Source organism: Prosopis cineraria, unplaced genomic scaffold (assembly GCF_029017545.1).
Source record: "Prosopis cineraria cultivar Desert tree isolate PC_DT_omini unplaced genomic scaffold, ASM2901754v1 PC1, whole genome shotgun sequence".
Taxonomy (NCBI): Eukaryota; Viridiplantae; Streptophyta; class Magnoliopsida; order Fabales; family Fabaceae; genus Prosopis; species Prosopis cineraria.
This window is the reverse complement of record NW_026555332.1, coordinates 14264435-14283892: the sequence shown is the minus strand read 5'-3', so window position 1 is coordinate 14283892 and position 19458 is coordinate 14264435. Positions and strand designations below refer to the sequence as shown.

At 29.2% G+C, this 19458-nt stretch overlaps 1 protein-coding gene and 1 non-coding gene across 2 annotated transcripts; one reads left to right on the top strand and one right to left on the bottom strand.

Annotated features, from left to right (window-relative positions):
• Positions 1-12593: 12593 nt before the first annotated feature.
• Positions 12594-12753, bottom strand: LOC129296488 (U1 spliceosomal RNA). The gene has a single exon (XR_008589809.1). It is a non-coding gene; the product is annotated as a U1 spliceosomal RNA (small nuclear RNA).
• Positions 12754-14037: 1284 nt separating this feature from the next.
• On the top strand, positions 14038-15912 carry LOC129284518 (40S ribosomal protein S18-like). The gene is made up of 4 exons (XM_054920028.1): positions 14038-14168; positions 14405-14565; positions 14745-14933; positions 15547-15912. The coding sequence occupies exons 1-4, from the start codon at positions 14166-14168 to the stop codon at positions 15650-15652; spliced, it is 459 nt and encodes a 152-aa protein (XP_054776003.1). The 5' UTR covers positions 14038-14165; the 3' UTR covers positions 15653-15912.
• Positions 15913-19458: the final 3546 nt, after the last annotated feature.

Below are 19458 nucleotides of genomic sequence, written 5' to 3'. Positions count from 1 at the left end.
GTTATTAAGTAGTTGTACTCATCCCATTATCTTTAATATTTCAAGGAATAACTCAAGAAGTGTAGATGGAGGAAAACAAGCTGAGGCTTAGGATTGCAATTCATTTGTAATAGGCCTCCATATTTTGGATAACTTATGTGTATGACAATTTCAATTGCCAACTAGGATTTCCCTTTTTGTTACTTACTTGCATTATGTGAATGTAAATTATAATAATATTTTGGGCCCTAGGAAAAGAGTAGATTATATTGTGTTATGAAGATAGGGCCAAAATACTAATGCAAGTGAGGGTAGTGGATATTATGTGATGTCTTAAGAAATCTTGATGAAAATTATGGTAAATTCCCCTTCATATGTTTTTGAGTTCAAGGGGTTGAGTAGTGAAAATCTGATCTTGAATTATCTCTTGTGTTATGGTGCATTGCACGAGTTGGTTTTAATGATTTATATGTGGTCGTATTGTTGTTGGTGGCTTATGGTCTTTGGTTTTGGTCAGGACACTTAAAATTGGTAACATTTGTTGTAAAGGTATAAGTTTTGAAAAGAGTGTCCAAATTTTGTTTTAAAAGAGTTTAAGCATGAGACCAATGCCGTTAGTTATGGCTCGAAAAGAGCTTCATGTAGACTCCTAGTTCACATCATTCAAATGTCGAATGGAGATTTGGAAGGCATCTGAAGTTGGCCCTGATGCTGTCAAATTGACAGCAGAATTCACTATCAAAATTCGTGCATTTGCACTGCAGCATATGGTTTCATGAGCCGCAGCGCGTGTCACAGAAGCAAACACGCCGTGGCACATGTTCAACGAGCCGCTGCACATACCTTAAAATTTTTCAAAATTTTTCTTGTTTCAAATTCTTACACAAATGCACTCACTTTTGAAATGATCACTTGCTTCCGCGAATTTACGAACTTTGATTTGCCTCTTTGCAAGACTTGAATTGATTTTAGTTTTATAAACTTGGGGTCCCCATTTTGTTAACCAACAAGAATTTTATATTTGATATTTAGTATTGTCTCATTTTCCTAATTACTTGAGTTTCGAGTCTAATTTTGAGACTAAAAAGAGGAGGATATTACAAAGCCAGACTTCTAACTAAAAGCTACAACTAAAAAGAAGGTATTGATTACATAGAGACCTTCTCTCCAGTATCTACTAAAGATGCTTTTAGAGTAGCGATGGTTTTAGTTGCATAATTTAATCTTGATCTTCACCAAATAGATGTCAAGACTGTGTTCTTGAATGGCGACTTGCATGAAGATGTCTACATGACACAACCTGATGGTTTTGTTGAATCTGGTAAAGAACATCTAGTGTGCAGATTGAAGAGATCTATCTATGGGCTAAAACAAGCCTCTGGGCAATGATATTTGAAATTTGATGAAGTTATCATACCTCTCAATTTTATTGAGAATGTCTCAGATCATTGTATCTATCAAAAGTTTGGTGGGAATAATTTTTCCATTCTTGTTCTCTATGTTAATGCTATCTTATTAGCTAGCAATTCAATGAATTTTCTCAATGAGATAAAACACCTATTATCTAGTCATTTTGACATATAGGATATGGGTGAAGCTGATTTCGTTCTTAGGATACAGATTCATTGTGATAGATCTCATGGCATTCTTGATTTATCACAGACCACCTATATTAAGCGGGCACTTAAGAAATTCAAAATGGATTCATGTTCTCTCTCACCTGCTCTTATTCAGAATGGTGAACTATTTTTAGAATTACAGTATCCTAAAGATGATGAGAAGAGGGTTGAAATGAGAAAGATACCATTTGCTTTTGCTATTGGCAACCTTATGTATGTTCAAGTGTGTACTCGACCATATATAGCTTTTATCATTGGAGTGTTAAGTTGATATTTAAATGATTCAAGTCTGGATCATTGGAAAGCTGCTAAGAAAGTTATGAGGTATCTTTAAGGTACAAAAAATTATATGTTGACCTATAAAAGGTCAGATTCTCCTAAGGTTGTTGGGTATTCTAATGATGATTTTAAAAGATCTTGAAATCGTTAGCTTTTTTTATTCAGATTTTAGCTCCTGTCTAGATGATCGTAAGTTCATGACTAGCTACATTTTCATATTGTCTAAAGGAGCTATTTCTTAAAAAAGTGAAAAGCAGACACTTGCAGCAATTTCATCTATGGAAGCTAAGTATATTACTTGTTTTGAGACTACATATCAAACTATATGGCTAAAGAAGTTGATATCTAGCATACGCCTAGTTGAGTTAATATCACGTCCTCTAATTATTTACTGTGATAACAAATCTACAGTATACTATGCTAATAACTTTAAAAATTCCAGTCGTACAAAGTATTTTGATATCAAACTTATGTTTGTAAAAGAGAAAATTGTTGAGTCTCAAACCCGTGTGATTCACATTCCTGGTATGCAGATGCTTGCAAATCCATTGACTCGGTATTGTGAATTTTTTTGATGCCCTGGTTTAGTGGGAGTCTGAGAATCTTTTATATTACAATTTCTCTTTAGGCTTTATTTTCTTCTGTGAGTTATATTCAGTGCAGCTAGATGCGTCTATATCATTTATATCTCCATAAGATTTAATGATTATATTATAGTACTCTATGCATGTCACTCATTTCCTTATAAGAATTAGTGATTTATATTATTATCTTACTTAATAGTGTTTAGAATAAAAATTTTGACTATTCTATTTACATTATGAGACATTATATCACTTGTTTTCCCATAAGATCCATTGATTTTGTGAAGTTTTATTTTCTTAATTTTGTTTGTGACTTATTTATACAACTTGTTTAATTATGTAATTCAAGTGGGAGATTGTTGGAATTATAAATTTACATTAATTAATAAGCTCGAACAAATTGATCTTTATAATCTTGTGTGAACCGGAATAGGTAGACTACACAAGTGAACCCAACAGGTAGAGGCCCAACCTATAATCGTATAGTCGTTAGTTATTCCCTATCTCTTAACTGACTGGGTCAGAGATAATAAAATATAATTAATTTATTAATTTATTAAAACAGTTACTGATTTGGTCCATATAAGCCGATCAGTCAATAACTACAAACACATGATAGTTTTTACTTTTTCCATTATCTCTGAATTCTTTGAAAAAAAATTACTGAGGTCTTGTGGGTTGTGCATCTGCCTATATTCGAAATAATTAAGATATCTCAAATGGTCATGAATTCTTCAGGTATACACATATTACTTTGCTTAATTTTTTTTGTTTATGTAAATTGAGATATTAAACATAACAATTAATACCCGGCTCAAACAAAAACAAGTAAATAAATAAATAAATAAATACATGCATGTATGTATATATTGTGTCGGAGTTAACTGGACATACATTATTCGAATTTCATAACTGGTTTTCACTCATATCTTTTCATTTCCATTCTTGTTTTTCAAAATAATTATATATTAGTGATATTTATTAGTATTAATGTTAATGTATTAAATAAATTTGATAAAAAGTGTATTATGATAATCTTAATATAAAAAATAACAAATGTAAATTTTAACTGAGTCAGCTATAAATTTTGCTCAAAAAAAAAAATAGTGAGTAGCTCTAATGTTTCATTTCTGAATATAAAAATTAAGTTAATTTTATAATTCTCACTCTAATTTACCTTAATGTGTAATTATTTTTATCTTTTGAATTAAAATAATTTCTCTTAAATAAAAAATATTTCCCCTTAAAAAAATAAATTAGTAACTTCATTTAATTTTATAGGACATTTTTTAAAAAATTCAACACCTTAAAAGAAGCTTTGACAAGAATAAAATTTTATTAATTATATTTTTTAATATTATTATTTTTATTATAATATTTTAAATATTTTTATTTTTATTTTTAAAAATGAAATTGTCAATATATTTAATAATTTTTTTTGACCGACATATATATATATATATATATATATTTACCTCAGGCCAACAATATGTATTTAATAAATTTGAGCTGAGAGAGTATTAAGTGGAAAATGATTAGATAAGATCACAAGATTGATTTTGTGGGGGCCACCGACATAATACGGTCGCTGATGTGGGCCCCGTTCGGGCTCCAAGCATCCGCGCCGGTGGTGTCGGCAACAGGGAACATCCCATCGTTAGGCTGCTATCGATATTCAAACCTTTCATCTTTTTACTGTAACATCCATAAATTTTTCTATAAATCCTTGGAGAAATTAATAATTTTCCCAGCTCGAGAAGTTACCATTGCAAAGGGAAATTAAAAGAAAAAAGGATAATAAATTTTTTTAAAATTATATAAACTACATGTTGATATTTTAAAATGTCAGAAATTTTTTTAAAGTTTATAAATATTTTTTATTATTAATAAATTAATATAAATAATTAAATTTTCTTTAGTTCAGGATTTTAAATGCGAACTTGCAAATTATTATTACATTCTTGTTATTTTAAAAATAAAAATTGTAAATTTTAAAATATATTTGTGAATGATAATTGATATTTGTAAGATTTGAGAAATATCAAAATTTTAAATGTAAACTTACGAATTTCTATTAAATTCTTGCAATTTAAAAAAAGTTTTTAATCTTAAAACAAAACATATAAATGACAATTGATATTTGTAACATTTAAGAAATATCATAATTTTAAATGTAAACTTGTGAATTGCTATTGAATTCTTGCAATTTTAAGAAAAAAAATTGTAAATTTTAAAACAAAACTTGTGAATAGTAATTAATATTTGAACTAAGGATAATTTGATCATTTATATGAATTTTTTAATGACAGAAAAGTCTCTAGAGACTTCATTGATAATATGACATTTTAAGAGATCAAATTATCATTTATATAATTTAAAAAAAATTTTATTATCATTTTCCTAAATTAAAAATCAGAACTCTTTCATTAAAGGTTCAATATTAAATTGTTGGCAAGAAGAAGGTTGAATATTAAATCATTTAATTAAGCATGCAATAATTAAATATTTGAATTTTTTTAATCATACCATAAAAATTTTGATACCAAATATTAATTTTTAATAATAAGTGAATTATTTAAACAAATTAAAATTTTCTAAAAATTCGTTAATAGATTTAATGATAAAAAATACGTGCATATAACTAGAGTGTAGCAGCCTCTTAGGCTTTGCACTAGATTCAGTTATTTTATTTTCTTAATTATAAGGTTATGAATCATAATCAAAGCCATGTAAGAAATAAAATGATTCAGTTTAGTCATATAACAAAGGATTCTCACAACTTAAAGGTGAGCCGTTAATGATACTATGATGATCAATCTAATGAGCAAGCTAGTCAGTATAATTTGTTAGATAGTATAAATATTTTTTAGTATTTTAAAAAGAATTATTACAATTTAGTAATATTAATTATTATTTAAGTCTATTTATTACTTTATAACATATAATTTAAACAATCTTATTATTTGAAATTATTTTTTCAATTGTGATTAAAGTAGTTTTATTACCTAACATTATGAGATCTGTCTATAGAAGATAATGCTTGCCACAAGTTCAGAGAGAACCTTGATACTCTCGACTTTTCTCTCTTCTTCCATCATACTAGTCGTGCAATTACTTGAGTATATTTTGTAAGTTTCTGTTGTTTTGTGTTCCTACTTTTAGTAAGAAGAGTTTGTTTAATTTTGGGGAGCTGCTGCCCGATCAATTCAAAGTAGCAGAATAGTTTTTAAGAACAATGTTTTTGGACATAACTCAGACTAGATTTTACCAACTAGTGCTAACATAATTATTAGCTTATCTGAAGACATAGTTTAAGGAGACAATCCAATTATGTATAATAATATTCTTGATCCTTTTATAGCACTAAGAGCATGACATGAGTGCTCATTGTGTATAATGCTAATAGCCTCAGTTGAGTTAAAAAAATAAATTTAGAATAATTTTTATCTCAATAAAGATCGAGACCACCACAGCTTCCAATACTCATTTGCCACTTCCAACAATTGCTACAGGTATATTGATATGAGAGAATGGTTGATAAATTCCAAAATTCTGAACTCATGATAATTAAGTTTTTGACAAATTCTTTTTGAACAAATGGTTGAAAATATTAATTTAGATAATTATAAATTTAGTGATTCCAATTATAAATAAATATTTAAATATCAAATGTAACTTTTAAATTATAATAAAAATTTTTATTTGTAACTATTTAAATTGATTACAATTTATTTTGTAGAAAATTTTATCGAAAATTTAACTGTCATTAATTAAATTTTTTAGGGCCTAATTATCATTCTCTCTATTGATATTGAAGATTTTCTTTAGAAGAATATCAATAAAGACTTCTTCAGCACACTTATTTAAATTCAAAGTTAATAAATTTTTGAATTTTCACTGCAGTTTAGGGATATTGATTTGATATTAAATTTTTTTAAAAAAATGACAAAATTAACCTCCATTTAAATTAATATTAAAATTTCCTTACTTTATTTATTCATTTACTTATGAAATGTTATTTATTGCCTTATTTCACTTATTTATTTTCTTAAAATAAAATCAAGTAAAAGTTTGACAATGAATAAATAAAGTAGGGCAATAAACAGCAATCTGTAAGTAAATAAATAACATATAGTATAGAAATTAATAAATTATTTTAAGATAATTTAAACACCTAAAATGAAAACAAATTAAGTGGGATAATTAATAATATTTTGTAAATAAATTAATAAGTAAAGGAGGATAATAAATAAATAAAGTAAATAATTTTTTATATTAATTTAAATAAAGAACAAGTTTATTGTTTCTCTCAATAATTTAATATTAAATTAATATTTTTAAATTGTAGTATAATTTTTCAAATTTAAAATATTTTAATTTAAATATGTGTAATCAACAAGTCTTTATTGAAATTCACCCATTTTAGCGAGTTAAATGGGTCTTTGATTCCAATCAAATCATGCGAAATAGAAAGGCAGTCATAAAATATCTTTACAATTTGATTTTTAAATTAAATATAATTAAAGTTTTAACTAGTTCAATGATGATGCTTAACTAAAGTACAAATATCTATTTCTATATCTGCGTGCTATCCGCTTTAAATTAGATCAAATCCATCGTGGAAGATTGCGGCAAAGTTCGTATTGGGCGCTCCACACAACATTGAGCACCGTGTAGGTGTGTGCTTAGATCACTATGACATGATTAAATTCATGAATTTTAATTTGAGATTTTTAAATAATAATGTTTTTAAAAAAATTGTGGCAATTGGAAAATTATATTTTTAAAATTATGCATTCATAAAAAATAATAAAATATAAAAATTATTAATAAAATTAAATTAAATGTGGGATGCACCAAGATAAACAGGAGAAAAGCTAATGGCCCTACAGTCTTATAGCGCCAAGTGCTCTCTGTTCGAGGAATGTTACAGATCCAATCCCACATGCTTTCAAGTTGATAGGTTGCCTTTTCGTAATTAAAAAGCAAAAAAAAAAAAAATGATTAACTTTATTACTGTGATCTTGGGCTGTGTGTAAAGCAAAGGGCTGGAGCTCTGTTCACTTTCCAACCAGCAAAGAAAATTTTTAATATTGATATATATTGAAAAAAATTTTAATCAAAGTACAGTTAAATATTAAATATAAATATGAAGAATTTTAATTAAGGATCTGTGTAGAAACTTTATTTTAAATGAATTTAAAAATATTTTAAAATTTTAATTTAATTCAAGAAAAAAAAGTTAAAAAAATTTCAATGATAAAAAGATTAAAATAATCTTCACCTATTATATAAAATTATTAATTATTAATTTTCTTACTTCACTTGTTAATTTATAAATATGAGCTGCAAACTACATGAGTTGACATATCAATAATTATATAAAATTTATAATTTTTTTAATTATAAATAGCAACATTAGTTATTAAATTATTAACTTTACTTATTAATTTATTAATATCATTTATAAATTCCTGATAGATCGTGTAATTTACTAACATCAATTGTAAATTACTGACAGGTCTTGTAATTCATAACTGTTGTTGTCTTACAAACGAATGTAATTTATAAGTAATATTAATTGATAAATTAAGAAGTACAATAAGAAAATTAATAATTAATGATCCTACATAACACATGAAAAGTATTTTGTCCTTTTCACGATTAAGATTCTTTTGTCTCTTCTTTCCTAAATTGAATTAAAATTTTAAAATGTTTTTGAACTCACATGAAATTAAATATCTTCCCAGTCATTAATTAAAATTCTCCCATATAAGTATCCTAACAAAGTTATTTTCAAATTGATTCATTATGAGAAATTCAAATTAGATTTTATTTTTTTATTTTTTTTCATATAAGTCACTATGATACTTGCAATTTACAATTAAATTTATCAACTTTTTGCTATATCTCCTTAAATATTATACACACACACGCAACTGTGGATCAAATGGAAAGAGGCTATTCCATTTTTAAATATTAAGTAATAAATCCACGTGAAAAATTACCTTGAAAACAAGAAGTAAAAGGTTAAAACTTAAAAGGCATATATTCAGTGTACATTTTTGTATATGATACCAATTAGTAAACATATGTACGTTACCATTGATATTGGTCTGGCCGGTTACTAAGTGAAAGAACTTGATTATTTTTTTTTTAAACAAAGTTAAGGATTAGAAGTTTGTTAATGACAAAAGTCACTAAGAGAGAGTCATTTTCAATGAGGTATGATAATACTTAAATTTAACTCAATAATAAACATTTTTAAAATTTAAAAGATGGTAAAAAAAAATGGCAAAAATCTGTTGTTGTGAAAGGTAATCCATTGGACATAAACACATAGTTGTTTACTTATTTGGACATGTAGAAAAAAAAAATTGCACTAGTTCGATCATATCTCTTAACAGTTTCTCTTCCATAGCATTGACACTATAGCGATAACAAGAGCCTCTTTGCTTAATGACACTCTACACTCTCTTAAAAGAGAGAGAGAGAGAGAGAGGTTGCGGGTTTTATATCTCATGCAATGAAGGATGGGTGTTATGAACATGTAACTGTGTGTCACTTTTTCTTATGAGAGAAGGGTGACTCTTTACTACGAGACAAGGAATATTATATAGGTGCATGTAGGCGCTTGTATTTGATTCCTTTAAAATAAAATAGAGTGATAACAAGAGAGATAGATGATAAAATTTTTTACCCCTTAACTTTACATCAATTATCAATTTAATCTCTCAAATTTAATTTTTATCAATCTGATTCTTAAAATTTGTATTAGTTATTGATTTAGTTTTTATCATTTAGAAAGAAGATAACATTGTTAAAATATTGATGGCAACTATATAGATTGATGAAAAGAAGTTTAATTATTCATGTAGGATAAAAATAGACTCTCAAATTTCAAAAAGAAAAAGAACAAAACATATGTAAGGAACTAAATTGATAAAAATTAAATTAATTTGTGAACAAACTTTTCTTTTTAACTTTGCTACATATACATTTAGAGCTAATAATTCAAGTCAAGCCCAATCCTGCCTAGAAAAAAGTTAGGGCAAACTTAGTTATATGAGTTTTTCTAATAGAGTAAGATACTTTAAATTCAATCCAAATAAGTTCAGCTTAAATATGCTTGACTACTAAAATTTCCACCTCTATATGTATGTAGAATCAATAATGTTGGCCAAGCCCAGCAGGGCAACTTGAACTTGATAAAAAAAAAAAATTAAGATTGAGTTTGGTTATATGAACTTTTTTAAATGAGGTAAGATATTTAAACTCGATTCAAATAAGTCCAACCTACTTGAATAATCAACTCTATATGCATTTCATGTTATTAATATATTTTACTTATTAGATTAATTTGAGAGACAAATTGTGTTTAAAAACTTAAAAAGGCGGACATGATAATTTAAAAAAACATAAGAAAATAAATTGAGAAAAATTAAACTCGAATAATGAAATTAATAATTAAGACAAATTTAAAAAATTGAAAATTTTATTACCCATGTGATGTTGACATTTTGACATTTTTGCAGTAGTGTTACGCAATTTATGTAAACTTTGGACAATGCAGACATTATTTTAAAAGATTATTGTAAACAACAGAAATAGGATGAGGAGAAAAATGAGTGAGAGGTAGGAAGTAACTAGGGAGACATTATTTGGTGGTGTGATTAAGAGGGGAAGGAAGAGATGAGAGTGTGGTTTAAGCAAAGCCTTGTCGTGCCACCACGTTCTCTAATTGACCCCTCACCCATAAACATCCACCCGAACCCGACTTTCTATCTTCATGTTTTGTTCACATCGCCATTATATATATATATATATATATATATATATATAAAGAGGTGCCTCTTCCATGTGATTTGGTATGGTCTATTATGGCTTTCAATTCAATTCATGACTATGTGATGACACGTTTATGTTTACTTTTTCACTCATTTCGCCTATCATCTTTTCGCATTAAAGATAATATAATTTTGGTAAAACATAACTTTTGTTTTCTATTTTATTATAAATTTATGTACCTTTTTTTAATATGTTGGGTCCTTACAGTTTTATTTTTTAATATTTTAAGTTCTTAAATAATCAAAATAAATAAAGTGTAGAAACCTTAAAATGAATGTAAAATACAAAAAATGAAAGTGTAGGGACTCAGAACGCCGAAAAAAATATAAAAATTTATAACAAAACACAAGCAAAGTACAAGAACCAAAAGTTATGTTTTTCTTATAATTTTTAACTAACAAATGTTAAGTTTAGTGGAAAGGATTAGTCTTATTATAATGTGACGGAACAAGAATTGAATTTTTATTGAAAGAGATATTCATATTTCATGCACAATCGTTCTTTGAACGGAATGATCTCCAATAGGAAAATACTCTTGAGCAATCAAAAAAAAATTATACAACTTTTAGTTTTAAATTATTTTAGTTATTAATTTAGTTTTTGAATTTTAACTAAATACAAATCTTGTCCTTATAATTTATTGTGTTAAGAAATTTTAACTGTTGAATTGTACTATCAAGTAAAAAAACTATTTAAAAAAATGAATTGTTATGAGTTAAGAAAATATAAATATTGAGTTATTTTGATAAAAAATTTTAAAAAATAAATTGATATTTAATAAAAATTTCAAAGAATAAAAATAATATATTTTTTAATTTATATATTTTTTGTGTGAGCACCCGATGTCATAAGCCTGCCTCACTGGAGCTGTGAGGACTTAACAGTGCCCAGACTAATCCGGATCAAGGCATGACAAGCACCACAAAGGTGGGCATCCTTAGTTACTTACACTGCTACATTTTAAAGACTCAAACTCGAGACCTTTAATTAAGAGGGAACAACTCTTGTCAGTTAATTCAAGTACTTGTAATTTAATTTAATTTATATTTTTCAAGAACAAACATCATCCACGTCACAGGTGAAACAAAGTATGCTTGGCCATTTTCATTTCCTTAAAAAAAATTATTTTAGTCATCTCATTATTTCCCTTTCAAAAATCAATTCAAAATTTTCTTTGCTCTATTATGAAATGATGCTTAGAATATTTTTCTTGTGCACCACAAAAAGGCATTAAATGTATACACACACACGGGTAAAGCCAGAATTTTTAATTAAACAGGCCAAGATTGCAAAGCATGTATGACAATGTTATGTGTACGTGTATATAATCAACATAATATAAATATTTTAACATATTTATATTTAATTTTATAAATATGCAACCAACATAAGTTAATAATATACATTTAAGAGTAGGGCAATATTATTATTCTTGTTGCTAGATAAATGAATTTACATAAAAAATAGGATTAATGGTCATTTTTGTTCATGAACTATATACAAAAGATCACAAATGTTCTTAAATTCAATTATGAGTTAATTCTGTCTTTCAATTTTAAAAATTTCTTTTCTTATTATGCTGTCATTTTCTCATTATTAGTTAACTGATAGTCAACCTTACATTATATTTTTTTAATATTTTTTATTATAAAATATTTGAGTTGAAGGGCAAAAATAACTCTTCAAATAAAACTTGAGTGGCAAAATGACCTTTAACTTGATAAAAAATATTAAAAAAATAGTAAAATTCATTGATGACTAATGAATGTTAAATGTTTTTAACATTAAGATAATGACAGAGAAAATTTTTAAAGTTAAGATACAAAATTAACCCATAGCTGAGTTTAAAGACATTTGTGATATTTCGTATATAATTCAGGGATAAAAATAACCTTTAATCTTAAAATATACTCATATATTATTTACTCCCTTTGCTCCTATTTATAAAGCAGAGAGAGAAAAAATTTTTGGTCTTATTTATAAGTTATATCATTAAATTTTCATCACAAATTTTCTATTTTATCCTCCATTGTTGGAAAGAGAGAATATGTTGTTAAAATATTTATATTTAATAAAAAAATATTTAAAAACTTATTAAATTTTAAGATAAAGTTAATGATTTTTTTTTTGCGAGTATTATGTAATAAAATAAAAAATAAATTTAAGTAAAAATAGAAATTACATGACTAAAACACCAAGGACAAAAACCCTCTTATACATTATACACTAATATAACAAAGACAAGAGCCCAGCAAATACAAAACCGCTCTTTTAAAATATTGGGCAAGGGCCGCGCGAACGCAGGCCCCCACTTTCACAAATTATGACGTAGGCTCTATCATTTGGATAGACCTTAGACAGACACCCTTTCTAAGTGCAATGAAAGTTATCAGCCTAGGCCATGGGCCCTCGTGATCACCCATTGACCCCGTCCAGGTAAGTATGTTGTAACTGTTGGCCTCACCTCTCTTTTATCTGCAGAGATTCCCATTGTAATCTTTAGTCTAACCGGTGTGGGACTTTTGAAGCTTCATATCATTATATTCGCCTTTATTCTCTCTTCACGTGGTGAATCCCACCATGGACCCAATCAAGTGGATCTTATAACACCTAACGCAATAAATATAAACACACTTCGTTAATCACTGAACTAATTCTTTGGTTTTAAATTCGTTATGAGATCTTATAGACATTTACATTGAAATTTGCTAAATTCTAAAGATATAGGTGTCAAGAATATTTCTTGAATTAGTCGGTATTGACAGCATTATTAACCTCCTTAATTTTTTTTAACACTTGACTGGGTTTTAATTAAGCGCCTTTGGATCACGTTAATATGATGAAACTTGAAGCAAAACTTCTTCCATAATTTCTCTGTCGTGTTCTGCACACATAAATAGAATGTACAAATATGCCAGAGAGTTAATATATTTAAAAGAAAAAACATAATTTTAAATCTTTACACTTCATTCTTATTTTGCCATTGATCTTTGCATTTTTTCTGTATTTAGGTCCCTACAAAAGTCTAAGAATATAAACTACTGAAAAAAAGTGGAAGGATCAATGACAAAGCGTATTTTAAATACAGCGACTTAAAGTTATATATTTTTTATTTAAAAACAAGAAAGTAAGAAAGTAAAGCATATAATATTATGAACGAGGAAATATTTGCAAAACGCAGCCTAATTAATTGTCTCAAGCAATAAAGATTATGAAAATTAAGATATAAGAAATAGCAATACCTCCTTCAACTTCGGATTAGTTGGGAACAGTATCGCACTAATCACACCTGAAAAATATGGCCGAAGGAAACCTAACAGTCAACAAAAATGTTTTTTCGCCCCTGCTGGGCCTGAAGTTTAAGAAGGCCGAGCCTATATGTAAAATTTCATAATATGTTTCAGATTCGTTCTAATTTTTCTAACCAAAAGCCGACCAAGTTCATAGGCCTAATCCAATGATGAAGGCCCAATATAACCACCCTCTTTTTGTTGGTCAAGGAGCAATATCCTACGTAAGCTTCTATGAATGGAGCTTTAAATGGCCCGATATAAGTGGACCCAGGCTTCAAACCCATCATCGTAAATGATACATCAAACTTCCTTGGGCCAAAAGAAAAGCATCATCATTGACCACTTGACCGAATTGACTAAAATCAACGTTACATATACTAATAAGACCCAAACCAAAATCAGTGGTTGGGCCTAAATCCAAGCCCATTCTTTGAGTAAGTTTACTATAAAGAAAACCTAATTGTGCATTCTAGGGTTTTAGACTGAAGGAGCTGTGGCTATCTGTCGACTGCTTCGCTGAACCAGGCATAGCCGCATCGGTCCCTTGAATCTCAGCTTCGAAGATGGTACGTAGTTATCGTGTTATCCTCTCTTCATCTCTTTTCCTTTTGTGTATTCACTAAATGTTTGTATCTTCAATGCTCAGAGTTTTGTTGGATGAGCTGAAATTTGTAGATTTTAGTTGATAAATTTGTCTGCTTCTAATGAATTCTTAGACTTCGAATCTGCCCTTTTTATATTGTTTAGATTGATTTGGTTTTAGAAATGTAATTGGAATTCTTTTTTCTTTTGTTTTGTTAAGTCTTTGGTGGCGAACGAGGATTTCCAGCACATTCTTCGTGTTCTGAACACAAACGTAGATGGGAAGCAGAGGATTATGTTCGCTCTGACCTCTATCAAAGGTATCGGCAGGCGATTCGCCAATATTTGCTGCAAGAAGGCCGATATTGATATGAACAAGAGGTTCGATTACATAGAAATTAACTCCTCTTGATTTGTCTTTAAGTTCTGTTTGATGATTAGGACGACGGTTCTATCGTTGACTGACTTAGGGTTTAAATCATATGCTCTATGTGGTTTTTATTTTTAATGTTTGATTGGAAGGAAATTAAAGCTAGCTAGTTTGGTTATTTTACTATCAGGGCCGGAGAATTGAGTGCTGCTGAGTTGGATAATCTCATGACAGTGGTTGCGAACCCTAGGCAGTTCAAGATTCCGGACTGGTTTTTGAACAGGAAGAAGGACTACAAGGATGGCAAGTATTCTCAGGTTGTGTCAAATGCATTGGATATGAAGTTAAGGGATGACTTGGAGAGGCTGAAGAAAATCAGGTAAATACGATTTGGATTATAGCTTTAGCTTTGTTCATCTATTCTTCGCCAAATATTCATTTTGTTCTGTGCAAATAATTGTCTTCTGTTTGTTTATTTAATTTTTTAAAATTACAATGCACACTTTATTGTTGAATCTGTAAATACATTGTGCTCATCCATAAACGTAACGGGCTCCAATTCTCAGTTGCCGTGTGCTGTGTGCCATCTTGTTTGGTTTATAGTTTATCTCATATGTAGCACAAATCTGAACAGGCTCCAGACACAGTAAATAACTGAATGTATACCTGGGAATTGTTTTTCCCTTTTTTGCGTTGATTTTTGTCAGTATAGGCTTTTCAGTTTTCATAATTGGATTTTATTTTTGGTGGAAAAATTATGTATACCCAAGAATATTACTCTTTGTACTGTTTCATTCTATTGGAACTCGTGATCAGTCTTGTTTTAAGCTTTTTGCCCGAAGTTATATGTACCATTTTGAGTTTGATTTGTTTATTTCCACCCATAACCCCTAGACCATTTCTTCAATTTCCTTGGAATGCTATTTTGTGAACTCGATTCTGGCAAGTGAAAATTACAGATTTAGTCTAACATCTGAAACTTTTGTATGCAGGAATCACCGTGGTTTGAGGCACTACTGGGGTCTTCGAGTTCGTGGACAGCATACCAAGACTACTGGACGTAGGGGCAAGACTGTTGGTGTCTCTAAGAAGCGTTGAGCTCTTGTTTTAGTGGTTTATTTATTTCAAAGAATTAGATATAGGGTCGGATAATGCAGTATTTTTTGTTTTCGGAGTGCAGTCGAATTTTGTTTATGTTTGAATGCTGTTTGTTGTTACTAGCCATTTGACATGACTCTGAATCTGTTGCTTGTGCTTGAAATGTCTAGTCAGCCATATCTACACTTGTCCATCTTCGAAGCTATTTGGTTTTGGAATTAAGAAGTGGAGGTAATGGAATATTTTCTTTATGGCTTTCAGTAAGTTTTGTCGTTTAATAATTAATGTGGTAGAAAATGCATCAAGAAACGGAATAAATGAACATTGGCTCTCAGATTGACAATAATCCTCTAGTTTTATTTATGGGACAGGCATAGAAAAAAAAATGAATTTTATTTATAAAGCATTTGTCAATTTTGAATACTCTTCTTTTTATTTTTGCTCTTATTAAATGTTTTGAATAAAAATACTAGTAATATGATTTAAGAATATTAATTTGGGGTAGAGGTGAAAAGTAGTTAAAATTTCAAGACAGTTAATGAGGTTAAAGGGTTTTTTATTTATTTATTTTGGTTTCCTTATATCGGTTCAAATGGTGGAGAGTCAAGTTTGGTCATTGTGAGGTTTGGGGTTTGAGTTTTAACGCTTGTAGTTGTGTTAAATAAAATATGTCAGTAGTTTTCTTGAGATACTTGTGAGGATTATTGGTAATAATGGTTTTGCGCATTAAGGGTTTAGCTTAGTCTAGGTGAGGATGAGAGCAATATCTTCAGGTATTTGATGAAATATGGAAGAAAATGCATCAAGAAAAGGAATAAAAGACGCACAAATATCACTCGCAGTTTTGCCTAGCACGATAATATAACTCAGTTTATGCCTGAGTTGTTTACGTGAGCTAAAGATTGGTGGCGCCACCTATAGTTTCGTGTAAATTGAAATTTACGATCAAGTCATAAGCTACCTATCGACAGAGCATTGGTTTGTATTAAAACTGTTTTCCAAATTTTAATGATATAAACGCACACTACTTTACGTCATATTAACTATGTACATTTTTCAACACACGTTAATTTGTGATATGTATCAGATGAATCCATGCCTTTGGAGGGTTGATTGAGGTATTTTTGTTCCAGCTGAAAAGTTAGTGGAAGATGCTATCTACGGGGGCTTGAATGTGACTTGCTATTGCTTGTAGTCGTTCGAGTAACAGTAAGCCATACATATAATAAAATCAACCAGGACAGTGGCTGTCCCATAAGAATGAATCTGATTGCTAATATAATCATCTTATTGATGGATAATTAGTAGTTGCTTTGTGAACGTTCTTGAAGTCATGGAACCTGTGTTGACTTTAGTGAGTTAGGAGACTTGATCATTTTAAACTTGTCAATGAAATCCACCTACGAAGCCATTGAAGATAAAAAAGGCAGAATTAATTGTAAAATTTGGTCAATTATTTGGAAATGACCCACCTATAAAACAATCAAATCTTTTCTTTGAAATGCTATTTGGGATAGGCACCAAACTAACTTTGTTAGTTCCAATGAAGCAAACCCCCACCAAGGAATTTGCCCTTTTGGATGCAATACCCTGGATTGAAAATCCACATCTTGCATGATTGTACTAAATTTGAAGTATTGTTGAAAGTTGTCAAATGATCTAAATTTCATACTTTTTTCTCTTCCCTTATAAGATTGGATTCTTTAAAATGCAAAAACTAATGTGGGAGGACCAAACACAAAGAACTCCATAATAGAGATTTTTCACTCACTTGTGTTGGAATATTTAGAAGGAAAGATGCAAAGCAATCTATTTTTAAGAAGAGTATTTTATTAGAGACATCACACTCTTTTGTACCTAGGACAAAATCAATGACATCAACCTTCAATCAAAATTTAGTTGCATGTCTCGAGATTATCATAGATCCCAAGCAAGATAGTTTCCACCAAATCCTAAATGGGTTAGACTCAATATTGATGACTTATGAACATCAATTGTATTATAGCTTGTGGACAACTCATTTGTAATGAAAAAAAAAAATTAGATTACAGGTTTATCTAAATATCTTAGTACTCTAACACTGTTGTCAAATTTTGGCCATCCTTAAAGGTCTTATTATCTTTTGTTGGGATAAAAAATTTACCAAAGTCAATATTTACTTGAATTCACTTGAAATTTTTTCACTTATTTAGCACGATTTCATCCAAAACTATCCTCTCTCTTGTTCTATCATCAAAATCAAGAACTTTACCTTGAAAACTAGATGATAACTTTTAATCATACCTATAGAGAAGTAAATAAATGTACTTATTGACTTGTTGATCAGGCTTTGGGTGAAAATTTAGATTCGTTGATCAGCTTGTTGACTATAAAAGTCTTTTAAGTTTTGACATGACTTAATTGTTGTTTCTGCACGGTTTATTGTGGCCTTTTTATCCAGGAAAAAAAACCACTTTTATACACTAAAAAGGACGTATAAACTGAAATTACTTGCAAGGGGTGGCCGATCCAATTGATCTTCGGGCTTGATTTTATTGATGAGTAATTTTAGACATTATCCTTGTGGATAGGCCTGTTATCCACCCCCCCCCCCTTTTTTCTTGGTTTTTTTTTGGGTTTTTTTATAGTTGGACAAAAAAATCTGAACTACTACTAATAGCAAAATCATTGCGGTCCTGGACAATTGGCCTGTTCTAATGTGTGAATCTCACAAAACCAAGTGACTTCAACTCAAAAATACAAAGGGAAGAAAGAAATCAAGCTGCTAGATGACCAGATTAATTGAACATTTCAAGCAATTATGAGGCTTATTTTAGTGAGCATTCTCAGACAAAACCCTTCATGTAGCGAGAGTGAGACAAAACGCTTTACATCACTCTTAGAATCACCATTCACAAACAAGGAGGCCAGAATGCACTCCCCCCCCCCCCCCCCAAAAAAAAACTCATTCGGAACTTTTCCTCTCTCTAAAACAAAACGGAAACTTTCATCAAAAAAATGCACTGTTTTGGTTGGTTAAATTAGTGCTCTTCAAATAAAACAAACACAGGCTTGCCCGTTCTCGAGACTCCACCAAATCTTACTAGCTTTCCAAAGAATGATAGAGTCAATAATTAGAACAGAGCAAGCCTTCAGACTAAACTTAAAATACCAAAACATCTAAGCTTATATAACCAAATTTGACCATAACACTTAAGCCTTTCAAGATGGCCTAAATACCCAAATTATTAAATATTATTTTATTTTATTTTATTTTTTCAGTCAATTTTGAATTTTATCTTTAAATTTATATTTTTCCATTATCTTATTTTAATTTTATTTCATTAATAATTAAAGAGGATTCAGATCTTCAAGTTAAGCCTATTCGAATTCAAGACTTGGATTTCTTCCAGTGGTTCAAATAAGCCCAAAATAAAATAAAAAATCTAAATTCTCAAAGCTAACCTTGAAATTTTTTGGATTTATTCCAACTGACTCATCAGATTTAACCCAATTTATTGGCCCTAGATGGTACTATACTTCAGCCTAACTAATTTATGTACTATTTAATGCCTCCGGGCATCTTTTATATAATTAATTAGTTGTTAAAAAAAAAAAAAACACAGCGCTCTTCCATTCAAAGTGCAATGCATTATTTCACCTGGTTACAATACAAGACAAGACAACCAGTTTATGGTCTCCGTTCAGTGCCACTTTCATATATGGTTGTAAGACCATTTCAAATGTGTTGTTGAATTACCCTATTATTATGTTCAGAAAGTGCAGCACCTTAAAAACAGTAATTGCTATACCATTTTTTTAAAATT

Bases quoted from the DNA above. Each gene is read 5' to 3' on its own strand.
- LOC129284518 (XM_054920028.1), top strand. The intron at 14,566-14,744 runs GTTCGATTACAT...TTTTACTATCAG, and splicing joins GATATTGATATGAACAAGAG to GGCCGGAGAATTGAGTGCTG. The intron at 14,934-15,546 runs GTAAATACGATT...TTTTGTATGCAG, and splicing joins GAGAGGCTGAAGAAAATCAG to GAATCACCGTGGTTTGAGGC.